Here is a 12344-nt window from a genome sequence, read left to right as displayed (position 1 = left end):
AGTTACTCCAAAGCTATTATTTTTTCAATTTGAACACGTTACCTCCTAGTTATTTCTTTACCTTGAACGCGTTACCTCCTAATGACACGAACAATTACTTTATCGGTTACTCCAAAGCTTACCTCCTAGTTATTTTTTTAACTTGAACACGTTACCTCCCACAACTTTCTTTGAAGTCACAACAACAATAACAAACCCAGTGTATTCCTACAAAGTGGGGTCTGGGAGGATAAGATGAACGCAGATCATACCGCTACCTCCGAAGAAGTAGAGAGGCTGTTTTCAATATTCTCTCAAGTCACAAAGCCTCTAAAACTACCAAGAACCAAATCTTGTTCACACCTAATTCTTGAACATGACTTTGGTTACACATAAGGAAAACGCCCTATTCTTGCATATGTGTTGGTTATACTGTTATCAGTCCTAAGCCAGGGGTGCATCGAAAACAGCTTCTCTACTTCATCTGAGATAGTGGTATGAACTGCATACACTTTATGTTATGAACCCAACCAGTGAACCAACATTAGACAACGAAGTAAATGGGCTGGTTGTTCAAACTGAAGAAATTGGGCCTGAGAAGCAGCCACGTAGGAGCAATAGGCAGAAACATGTCAATAGGCTTTTAAAGGATTATATATGGCAACCGGGATGAGGCACGTGTATATTATGCAGTATTTAGGATCGAAGTAGGGCATCATCGTATTATGTTGCAGCGAATTCTCGTGTCCTCGCCTCTCTTTCTCTCTATAATCTTTCTCATCTTTACCCTCTTCTTCTAGCAGTAGTAACTGTATCAGTTAGTATCGTTCATCTTTGCTTTCGTTTCAATAAAATTCACCTGTGCTACTTGTTATTGAAAGTTCAGGTTACAACACTTTACCATCCCAAACCACACGAGGTGGAAATACACTCGATATGTTGTTGTTGTTGGATTAGTGGTGTTGAGATACTTAGAATTTATACTGCTGAACCAACTAAAAATGAGATCTTTTGGAGTGTCAAGAAGGATGTTACTAGGTACTCTTCTTTGTTTATCAAGAATCAAACTTTTGTTGTTTATTTAGGGAACATTGTTGATAGTACGTGTTATGATTGGACAGAAATAAGCAAACCACAAGAAAAAGCAAAACAAGAAGAACACACATAAATTTACGTGAAAACCCTTGACGGGAGTACAATGAGGAGAATGAAGTATTTTCTGAACCTCCAAAAACGACCCACTAATTGCACTTATATAATACATGCGTAAAAATAAATCTCAGGTCTAAAAACATACAGGTACATACTGCCCCAGATCCCTACGCTACCACCACAGACCCCATGAAAAATCACAAACATGAGTCGCGCCGCGAACTTTTCAGGGCCGGATCAACAGAATTTGAGCCACAAACTCTAACAGTACTTATACTGGTGTGTATCATGGAAACTTTATGTTCATTTTTGTAATGTGGTGAAAAAGTTTGGTGATTTTGATTCTGGTTCTGGTGCTGATTTGATTGTTCCAATTTCAAGAAATGTGGATTTGTTGAATGATGGTTTACGGCTTGAGTTTGAGAATTCGACAGTTGTAAAGTCGAAGGATTTCAAGATTCCGCGAAATGTGTACAGGGCAATGTTGGAAGTTTATGTTTCGTTTCATGAGAATAATGAGTCTTGGTATGCTAATTCGGTTAACGAGTATGTGAGTTTGAACAATCTTAGTGTTCCGGGGAATGGAGCTTTTAGGGGGGTGGTTGTTAGTTTGGATGAAATGGTAGCTGGTGCAGTTTGGCCGTTTACTGTGATTTATACCGGTGGAGCAAATCCGTTATTTTGGAGACCGATTGGTGGAATTGGTTCGTTTGATCTTCCTTCATATGACATTGAGATTACGCCGTTGTTAGGAAAGATTTTAGATGGAAGTAGTCATAAGTTTTCGTTTAGAGTCACGGATGCTTTGAACGTGTGGTATGTTGATGCGAATTTGTATCTTTGGTTGGACGGAGAAAGCATGAAAACGGAAGGGAAGTCGTTGAAATGCAGCTGCTCGACACTTCCCTTTTATCGCGAATGCAGGTCCATCATACTGACCGGGATGGTAAAGTCATCCTACGGAACAATCACTACTAAGTCGTCGCAAGGTTTAAGTTATATCAGCTATATGGTAATGGGAAATGAAGGAAACTTGCAAATAGTGGATCAGATAATCGAGTTCAATGATACTGTTTATGCCGCGATGCCATCTTCTTCTGTTTACTCGCTCGAGTCCTTCAAAAAGTATCTGTTCCAAGTGGTATTCGAACAATATAGATCAAGGAAACCAAAGCTATGTGTATCAAACGTGACACTGGAATTAGAGGACAAGAGGGTAAAGAGTTTCGAGTATGGATCCTTTGTCAGCGCTGTTAATAGTTTGCAGAAAGCGGAGGGATATATGATTGTCAAAGGACTTGCGAGTACCCGACAAGTATATGACTATAACGATGATTCGTGCGGGTTACATGATACTTCACGGTAAGGTAATCGATAGCTGCAGCAAAAGTACTCGGTCTCATTGGCCTTTGAAGATTGGCAAAAGGCGGTCTCTTCCTGGTTGAAAGGTCGGAGTAGGCAACCGTGTCATGGTCTTCTTATTACGATGCAAATGCACTACTGGAGTGCCCCTTGTATTTGGAAATTCGACTTTGCCTCTCTATCTTTTGTTGTCTATTTCTTCAAACACGAGAACATTTTGCATCTTTGTCAAAAGTTTGCAGGCGTAACATCATCAAGAACTTGTTGGATCATTGGATCCGTTCTTTCTCGGTGGCTTATATTTCCTCCTGTTTCGCCCTTCTACGGCCACGCCATTGGTTGTGAGAGGGGGAGCTTGCAGTTTTGTATAAACTGCAACTTTGTAGATGGACTGCGTACACTTTACCCTCCCCCGACTCCACTCGCGGGAGTACACTGGGTATGCTGTTATTGTTGTTGTTGTCGTCGTCGTTCTAACATAAAGCTACATGTTCATGACAATGTAGTTGTGTTTGAAGTCTGGTATTTGAGAAAAGTATACTATGTTTCTCTTCCTATTCGCTCGAAGCGAGACAAAGGGCAACCCGCTAAACTAAAGCTCCCGCTATGCGCAGGATCCGGGGAAGGGCCCCACACAAGGGTATATTGTATGCAGTCTTACCTTGTATTTCTGTCCGAAACTGTTTCCAAGGCTTGAACACGTGACCTCCTGATTACATGACAGCAAGTTTATCAGTTATTTATTTTGTCCGACTGATAAGGCGTTTCGTCTTGAACCAGAATTGCAATATAGTGATTTGTAAAATATTATGACCGAACTTCGATTTCAAGTTACCTACATATCTCTATTTCCATGTGAATCAAGTTAAACATAAGGCAAATTTGATTCCATTTTGGATAGTACAAGAACAAATTTAACTATTTTTTCTTTCTTTAATTATTATTTTTTCAACTACTTTTAAACGTGGATTAAAATTTGTGATAAGTAATTCTTACTATGTGTTAGTAGTAATTCTTAAGAATTTTTTTATTTTTTTTTAAATACCATTTTTACTAAAAGTAGTAAATGATAAAAATATACGCTTAAATCGACTGATTTTTTGTGGTTCATACTTGAATTATATTATAAAATATAATTTAAAATATGAAAGTTATACGAAAAGAGCACAAGATGAAGGCTTGTCAATATAAACGACAAACACAAAATTGAAAATTTGAAATACGTGAGAAATGTTTTTTTTGAAAAAAATATTTGCTCCATTTCCTCTGCGAGATCGTTGTTGAGATTATATGTAAATAGTTTTAGTTGTTATGACAAATTTATAAATTGCACTAAGCAAATAATGAAGAAATTCTATTAGAAAACAAGAACTATGAAACTTGATCTTTGAAGAAAAAAAAGTATTTTGCGGTGGAAGGGGTTCCAACCGATCTCGATCCCCGTATTGGAGCCTCGATTAATTTAGATCGCGCATTGCAGGGCCTATTCTGAGGACAGACATTCCCAACAAGATTTTCACCATAATCAAGGCTCGACTCAAGACCTCTGATTAAACATGTAATAATCTCACCACTGCATCACAATTTACGTTGGTCATTCTGTGGAAGGTAGGTTAAGAAGAAAGAAAAGTTGCATTAAAATTCGAAGAAGTTATTTTTAAATAGAATTGATAGAAATTAAAGAACAAAGACACAATCATTCATTTAAAACACACCTCTTCACTTAATTTTTATTTTTATTAATTCAATTTAAACAAAATTCCAATAAATTAGATGTTTAGGTGTAAACTATAGCTAAATAGTCTAACTATTTATCAAAACACGAGTCAGTTATAAAACTTAAAAGATAGTATAATTTAGGTGTTTTTTTTACTATTAACTCAAAACAATCATACAACTTATTACCATTTCTCTTTGAGAAAAGAATCAGAAATATACCTAAACTTTAGCAAAATTTATTGTAACACGTTTCAATTTTACGAAAGTCCTATAACCCCTGAAATATTTATTATCGTATTTTTGTGGCATGTATTTATCCAGCAGAACCACTTTAGACCTCCACGTGCTCGGTGCGCGTATATTCACGCATTGGTCTAGCTGGGCAAATATATGCCACAAAAATACGATAATAAATAGTCGAGAGAGTCATAGAATCCCGCAAAGTTGAGACATGTTATAACAAATTTTGTCAAAATTTTCTCTTTGAGAAAAGAGTCAGAAATATACCTAAACTTTAGCAAAATTTGCCGTAACATGTCTCAATTTTGCGAAGGTCCTATGACCTCCTAGACTGTGTATTATCGTATTTATGTGGTATGTATTTGTCCGGCTGGACCACTTCAGACCCCCACGCGCTCGGTGCGCGTGTGTTCACGCAGTGGTCCAGCTGGGTAAATAAATGTCATAAAAATACGGTAATAAATAGTCAAGAGAGTCATAGAACCCCGCAAAGTTGAGACATGTTATAACAAATTTCGCCAAAATTTTCTTCTTTGAGAAAAGAGTCAGAAATATACCTAAACTTTAGCAAAATTTGTTGTAACACGTCTCAATTTTGTGGGGGTCCTATGACCCCCTCGACTATTTATTACCGTATTTTTGTGGCATGTATTTTTCCGGCTGGACCACTTCAGGCCTTCACGCGCTCGGTGCGCGTGTACCCCGCAAAGTTGAGACATGTTATAACAAATTTCGCCAAAATTTCTCTTTGAGAAAAGAGTTAGAAATATACCTAAACTTTAGCAAAATTTTTGTAACACGTCTCAATTTTGCGAAGGTCTTATGACCCCTGGACTATTTATTACCGTATTTATGTGGCATGTATTTATCCGGCTGGACCACTTCAGACCCCACGCGCTCGGTGCGCGTGTGTTCAATCTAACTGGACAAATATATGCTATAAAAAAATGGTAACAAATAGTCGAGAGAGTCATAGAACCTCGTGAAATTGAGACGTATCATAACAAATTTCGCTAAAGTTTTTTAGATATATTTTGAAACTTTTTCTCTTTCATTTTTGGCCCCTTTTTTTTGTCAGTTTAGCCAGTTTATATAGAGTGACACTAGTAGCCAAAAAAAGAAAGATAAGGAGAGGGAGAAAACATTAACTTCTCTCTTTTCTTCCCTCAAAAAAATTCTCATTTAGTATTAGCTATGGCTTTTTCTCCATTAACAAGGTTTCAGCTTTTATTCCGTTTTTGCCCTTACAAGTTTTTTTCATTTCTGTACATAAGTTTTGACTTAATCTATTTTCTTGGTTTTTTTTTTCTTCCACTGACAACAAGAATTTGAGCTTTTATTACTACACACAATTTTTCCTTTTTTTTATCTTAAGTTTATTTTTTGCAAATTATTTTAAAGTAATGTTTTTTTTTTAAAATTATTTTTTGCAGTGGGTGTAGTAATTATTGCAATGTTGGAATTGGTTGGAAATCATCAAGCTGGTTTGTGCAATTTGGGTTTTTTTCAAATGGGGTTTCTGCTAAACCTACAAAGAACAATGGTAGTAAAGGTTTTAGGGTGTGTGCCTCTTCTTCTTCTTCCTCTGGTATAAATCTTGGACCTTGTAGTTTACTTTTGCTTCTCCACTTTGTGGGATTATACTGGCTATGTTGTTGTTGTTGTAATAGTAGTAGTAGTAGTAAATGTCGGATAGTAGTAGTTGGCTATATTGTTGCTGTTGTTGTAATAGTAGTAGTAGTAGTAGTAAATGCCGGGTAGTAGTAGTTGGCTATGTTGTTGTTGTTGTTGTAATAGTAGTAGTAGTAAATGCCCAGTAGGTGTAGTTGGCTGATCCCAACTTGCTTGGACTAAGGCGTAATTGTTGTTGTTGTTGTTGTTGTAGTAGTAGTAGTAGTTTGGAAACAACCTCTCTAGCTCTGATGTAAGGGTATGGTCTACGTACACTTTACCGTCCCCAGACCCCACCTTGTGGGATTATACTGGCTATGTTGTTGTTGTTGTAATAGTAGTAAATGCCGGGTAGGTATAGTTGGCCAGTCCCAACTTGTTTGGACTAAGGCGTGATTGTTGTTGTTGTTGTTGTTGTAATAGTAGTACTAGTAAATGCCGGGTAGGTGTAGTTGGCCGATCCCAACTTGTTTGAACTAAGGCATGATTGTTGTTGTTGTAGTAGTAGTTCGGAAACAGCCTCTCTAGCTCGGAGGTAGGGGTATGGTCTATGTACACTTTACCGTCTCTAGACCCCACTTTGTGGAATTGTACTGGTTTTGTTGTTGTTGTAATAGTCGTAGTAGTAGCAGTAGTAGTAAATGCCGGGTAGGTGTAGTTGGCCGATCCCAACTTCTTTGGACTAAGGCGTGATTGTTGTTGTTGTTGTTGTAGTAGTAGTAGTAGTTCGGAAACAACCTCTCTAGCTTTGAGGTAGGGGTATGGTCTACGTACACTTTTCCGTCCCCAGACCCCACTTTGTGGGATTATATTGGCTATGTTGTTGTTGTTGTTCTAATAGCAGTAGCAGTAGTAGTAAATGCCGGGTAGGTGTAGTTGGCCGATCCCAACTTCTTTGGACTAAGGCATAATTGTTGTTGTTGTTGTAGTAGTAGTAGTTCGGAAACAATCTCTCTAGCTCTGAGGTAGGGGTATGGTCTGCGTACACTTTACCGTCTCCACCGTCTCCAGACCCCACTTTGTGGAATTGTACTGGCTATGTTGTTGTTGTAATAGTAGTAGTAGTAGTAGTAGTAGTAATAAATGTCGGGTAGGTGTAGTTGGTCGATCCCAACTTGTTTGGACTATAGCGTAATTGTTGTAGTAGTAGTAGTGGTGGTGAGTACTCCCGCTGTGGTAAACCTGGTTGCGACTAAGGTGTACTTTCATCGTTTTAGTTGTTGTTGTAGTAGTAGTAGTAGTAGTAGTAGTAAAGAGTACTCCCTTGTCCCAAAGTAAATGAGAGGGTAGGTATGGGAAGGTTGAAGTACCTAATTTTCAGGCATGATTCCGTAATTCTTGAATAAGTTTACATATTTAGGAACTATATCAAGGTCTTATTGTAAAATGTAGTAATATTGAAAACCCATAGTCAAAGGAAATTTTGTTTGATTATGTAATAAGCTCAAATCTGGTAAAGTTGCTGCCATGTGACCAGGAGGTCACGGGTTCAAGCCTTGGAAACAGCCTCTGGCAGAAATGCAAGGTAAGGTTGCGTACGATACACCCTTGTGGTGGGGCACTTCCCCGGACACCGTGCATAGCGGTAGCTTTAGTGCACCGGGCTGCCCTTTTTTTTTTATGTAATAAGCTCAAATGAAGAAGTGAGGATTCATATAACCGGCCCCAACTTGTTTGGGATTAAGGTGTAATTGTTGTTGTTGTCCTAGTAGTAGTAGCAGTACTAAGGAGTATTCCTTCTGTCTTAAAGTAAATGGCAGGGTAGGTATAGGTGGGCTTAAGTACCCAATTTTCTGTGTGCATTTGGTCCCGATTACGTAATTTTGGGTTTAGATTACATATTTTAGGAGCTAGATCAAGGTATTATTGTAAAATATAGTAATATTGAAAAACCATATTCAAAGAAAATTTTGTTTGACTATGTAATAGTACCTCAGGAGTAAAATGAGATGGAAGGAGTAGCATCTGCTTACCTTTCGGTATAGATTTTGCTAAGATCCTCGGACCTAGGAAACTACAGTTCTGGTTTGATATCGAGTGAATCAGGATCTTACGTCTCAGGAAATGGACTTCAAGGTGGATGGAATTGTATATCATGTTTGATGATGGAAAGGAAAAAAGAGCATTATGCAGGATCAAGCTTCCTCAAGCTTGAGCCTTAACTACTTTAGTACAACCATGGGTGCACATTGTTAGTGAAGAGAGAGAGAGAGAGAGAGAGTACTACACATGGATACTTCCTATGTTGCTTGGATCAACAGGTGCGCGTTGGATTCTCCAATACTAGTGTATTTTTGGAGAACCCGACATGTATGCAGCATTGAAAGTGACGAGTCCCCGCAAGTTAGGATACTTGTGTGGAAATGGTCCATAGTTCTTAATTAGAGTTTCTATGGAAAAGGTGAGAAGCTAGAGAAGTTGTTAGATGGATCACTTTATTCAGTTGTCTTAAAATTGTTGTTACAAGTAAAGCTACAACTTTTTGTCAGGATTTAGAATGGAACTTATGGTGTCTTATGTTTCTTTGTGCACTTATCAATTTGGTCGTTGCTATCTAGCATTACATTTTCTCAAATGCTTTTATCACTCTTAAAACTTGGTTTCCAAGTTGGCCTTGTTACTTGTTACTGTGAAATGTCAATGATATCTTTTACTTGATCGATAAAAAACTTGGTCTAAAAATAGAGTACCTTTACAGTTATATCTTGATCACTATGATGTGTACTGGTTGTTTCATTTTAGTACCTTCCTATCGATATGTAATATATTTATATATATATTTTTTGAGAAGGTTACGATATGTAATATACATGCAGACCCTTTCAAGAGGGCAATGGTATAACTTGTTTTATCCTTCTGGATATTAGTAACTAGCTTATGATTGTGCCTCTGGTAGAATATTAGATCAAATGTTGTTGATGTCGTAGTCTTTAAGAAAGTGTGTCCAGCGGTCAATTACTCCCTCTCTTTCATAATAAGCAAATGCTGAGATTGACTTAAAATGGTGCTCTAGTCCCTGATTCTTGGTGTTAACTGTTGGTAGTAGAACTGCATAGTTACAATTATTTTCCCCTAAAAATGCAAAATCTCTCTCTTTATTAGAGTGCATGGTGTTTATATGTCTATAAGCTCCTTCTTCCCTTTGCGCTGGAGGTGGGGGGACTAGGTCAAACTATCAGGTTTCGGTGGCACCTCACTTCAGTTCATCTTCCGGATTCTTTGTGGGACACTCAACTTTGTGCTTCCAAATGTACTGTTTTTCAGATCCACTTTTGGTGAAGGCTGCAAGAAGAGAACGGGTGAGTCGTCCACCTGCATGGATGATGCGTCAAGCGGGAAGGTATATGGCTGTTTACAGAAAGCTTGCGGAGAAACATCCATCCTTCAGAGAGAGATCAGAGACAACCGATCTCATTGTGGAAATTTCTTTGCAGCCTTGGGAAGCTTTTCATCCAGATGGAGTAATCATCTTTTCGGACATACTTACCCCCCTGCCTGCATTTGGTGTCCAATTCGACATTGAAGACGTTAGAGGCCCAGTCATTCAGTCTCCCATTCGTTCTGAAGAGGGATTGAAATCATTGCACTCCATTGACTTGGAGAAACTACAATTTGTGGGAGACTCACTTAGGATTTTGCGGAAGGAGGTATCGTCATTAGTTCCATTTTATTTTTGCTGATAGGATTCTTACCGTGATGTCTCTTGATGTAAAGTTAAATGCAAGAAAATATTAAAAGCTAAGGTATTTATTCCCCTCCGACAAAATGTTAGGTTGGAGACCAAGCTGCCATTTTGGGTTTTGTCGGCGCTCCTTGGACAATTGCTACCTACATAGTTGAAGGAGGTACAACTCGCACGTATACGAAAATTAAGGACATGTGTCATACTGCTCCGCATGTTTTGAGGGCGCTGTTATCTCATTTATCGAAAGCAATTGCTGAGTATATTGTTTATCAAGTGGAGTCTGGAGCTCATTGCATCCAGATATTTGATTCATGGGGTGGACAACTCCCACCGCATATGTGGGACTGCTGGTCAAAGCCATATATTGACGAGGTAAGCTAGATTTTTTTTTTTTTTTGTTAGTCGGGAAGCTATCAATTTTCCATCTTCTCGAAAACCTTCTTATCACATTCTTTTGGGCACATAGGCTGGAGCGGAGGTCGATAGTGAAAGTTTACTGGATTTCCAATTTGTTACGTTGAAGCATCCCTGAAGCTCCGAGTTGTTCAATAATGTGGTATTCAGTTAAAAGTTATGTGATTTTAGGAAGAGTAACGTTGCATCCGATATCTGATGCAGATATAAAACTGACGAATCCTTATAGTATTTGATGGATTAGGCATGGAAATAAGGTTCATAGATTACGGTCACAAGTGTTGCATATCGTGAATGATGATTGGATTAGAGGAGGATTCTTAGGGTGCTTTAATAGTCGGTGGTGTGGAAATGTCATTCCTTTCTTAATCTTCGTGTAACCTTTCTCTCGTTCTATTTCCTTTTTGAACACCTCTCAGATTTTTGAATGCAGATAGTTAGTACAATCAAAAGAAAGTGCCCACAAACACCGCTTGTCCTCTACATTAATGGAAACGGTGGACTTCTTGAACGGATGAAAACAACTGGAGTTGATGTAATTGGACTTGACTGGACAGTGGATATGGCAGATGGAAGGAAGCGACTGGGAACCGATATCGGTATACAAGGGAATGTGGATCCCGCTACCTTATTTTGTCCTCTTCCTGCATTGACAGACGAAATTAGAAGGTTCGTTACATAACCGTACCTCAAATATGCTTGCTCTATCCCAAAACGACCAACAGAAATTGAGAAAACAAAGCTTGAATAAGTTGTTTTTTTAATTTTATGACCGAGAAGTTTGTTTCGACCAACAGCCATTACAACCAAACCACAACCTTCGAAACTCGGGGATAATTAGCTTTCCTCCCCCTACTCTTGTCCACTTAAATTTTTTCAAATATGTTAAGGGGTAGTAGTTGAAAGATGTAACATGCAGGTGCGGGGTTAGACAAAAATCAAAGTTTATCCGGTCCGGTCCCTGAAAAATTTACTTTTTATGATTACATCGGCAATAATCCAGAAAGTGGATCTTTTTCTTTGGCACCCAATGGTGTGGCCTAGTGGTTCAATGAAATTGGAATGAGCACCATGGGGTCTCAGGTTCAATTTCCATCTGTTCTAGCCTCGATGGATAGAGTTACCTAGTACTTGTTGCTGGTGGGAGGTGGCAGGTATCCCTTGAATTTAGTCGAGGTGCTCTCAAGCTAGCCCAGACTCCACGCTTATCAAAAAAAAAAAATGTTGTTCTTTGGTTTAATGATTTATGGAAGGCGTGACATGTAAATTTATCAATGTCTTCTGCATGTACCACTTCATCTCGACTCCAATTGTGTCTGCGATTTAATGCTTTTAGACGGCATGTCATGTAAAAGTTTATCGTTTTATCCATGATCAACCCCTGCAGAATACGAAAATTGGAGAGTGTGTGTGTGTGTGTGTGTGTTCGGTTTAGGTAGTCCGTCTGTAAGGCCTCATTCTGACTGTCTTTTCTTGGACAGGGTTGTCAAGAGTGCAGGGACCAGGGGTCACATCCTCAATCTTGGCCACGGCGTGCTCGTTGGTACACCTGAAGATGCCGTCGCTCACTTCTTCGACGTTGCTAAAAGTTTCGATTTCGACAAGGTTGAGGATCATGTATCTGAGGCAGATAAAGTTGTAGCTTGAAGACAACAATTTTGTACCAACAACTGATGTGCAGTGGAGTCTTTGTTCATTTAGTAGCTGGCCTAGGATGGAGACTATTAATTGTATTACTTTGAAATATTGAACAAATTTGTTCTTCTATTATAACGGAAGCGTTGACGCGATGATAAAGTTGTTCTCGTGTGACCTACAGGTCACCTGTTCGAGCCGCGTAATCGGTTACTGTGCTACGGCTTACATCACACCTTCTTGGGGAGTGAGACTTCTCCGGAATGTGCAAAAACATACCTAGTGAATTCCCACCTTGTGGAGTCTGGGGAGGATAGAATGTATGCAAATCATACCACTACCTCCGAAGAAGTAGAGAGAATGTTTCCGATAGACTCTGGGCTCAGGATGCAGAGACATTCTCCGGAACGTGCAACAACAACAACATACCTAATGAATTCCCACCTAGTGGGATCTGGGAGGGTAGAATGTATGCAAATCATATCAT

The 12344-nt window shown here is 38.8% G+C and overlaps 1 protein-coding gene and 1 pseudogene across 1 annotated transcript; both read left to right on the top strand.

Moving 5' to 3' along the window:
• The first annotated feature begins 499 nt into the window (after positions 1 to 499).
• On the top strand, positions 500 to 2576 carry LOC107844093 (annotated as a pseudogene).
• Positions 2577 to 5412: 2836 nt separating this feature from the next.
• On the top strand, positions 5413 to 12012 carry LOC107845519 (uroporphyrinogen decarboxylase 1, chloroplastic). Its single transcript, XM_016689881.2, has 6 exons — positions 5413 to 5669; positions 5886 to 6040; positions 9388 to 9770; positions 9896 to 10180; positions 10656 to 10891; positions 11704 to 12012. The coding sequence occupies exons 1-6, from the start codon at positions 5647 to 5649 to the stop codon at positions 11867 to 11869; spliced, it is 1248 nt and encodes a 415-aa protein (XP_016545367.1). The 5' UTR covers positions 5413 to 5646; the 3' UTR covers positions 11870 to 12012.
• Positions 12013 to 12344: the final 332 nt, after the last annotated feature.

The sequence above is a fragment of the Capsicum annuum genome, chromosome 10 (assembly GCF_002878395.1).
Source record: "Capsicum annuum cultivar UCD-10X-F1 chromosome 10, UCD10Xv1.1, whole genome shotgun sequence".
Taxonomy (NCBI): domain Eukaryota; kingdom Viridiplantae; phylum Streptophyta; class Magnoliopsida; order Solanales; family Solanaceae; genus Capsicum; species Capsicum annuum.
The sequence above is the reverse complement of the archived record's forward strand: the minus strand, read 5'-3'. Positions and strand labels throughout refer to the sequence as shown.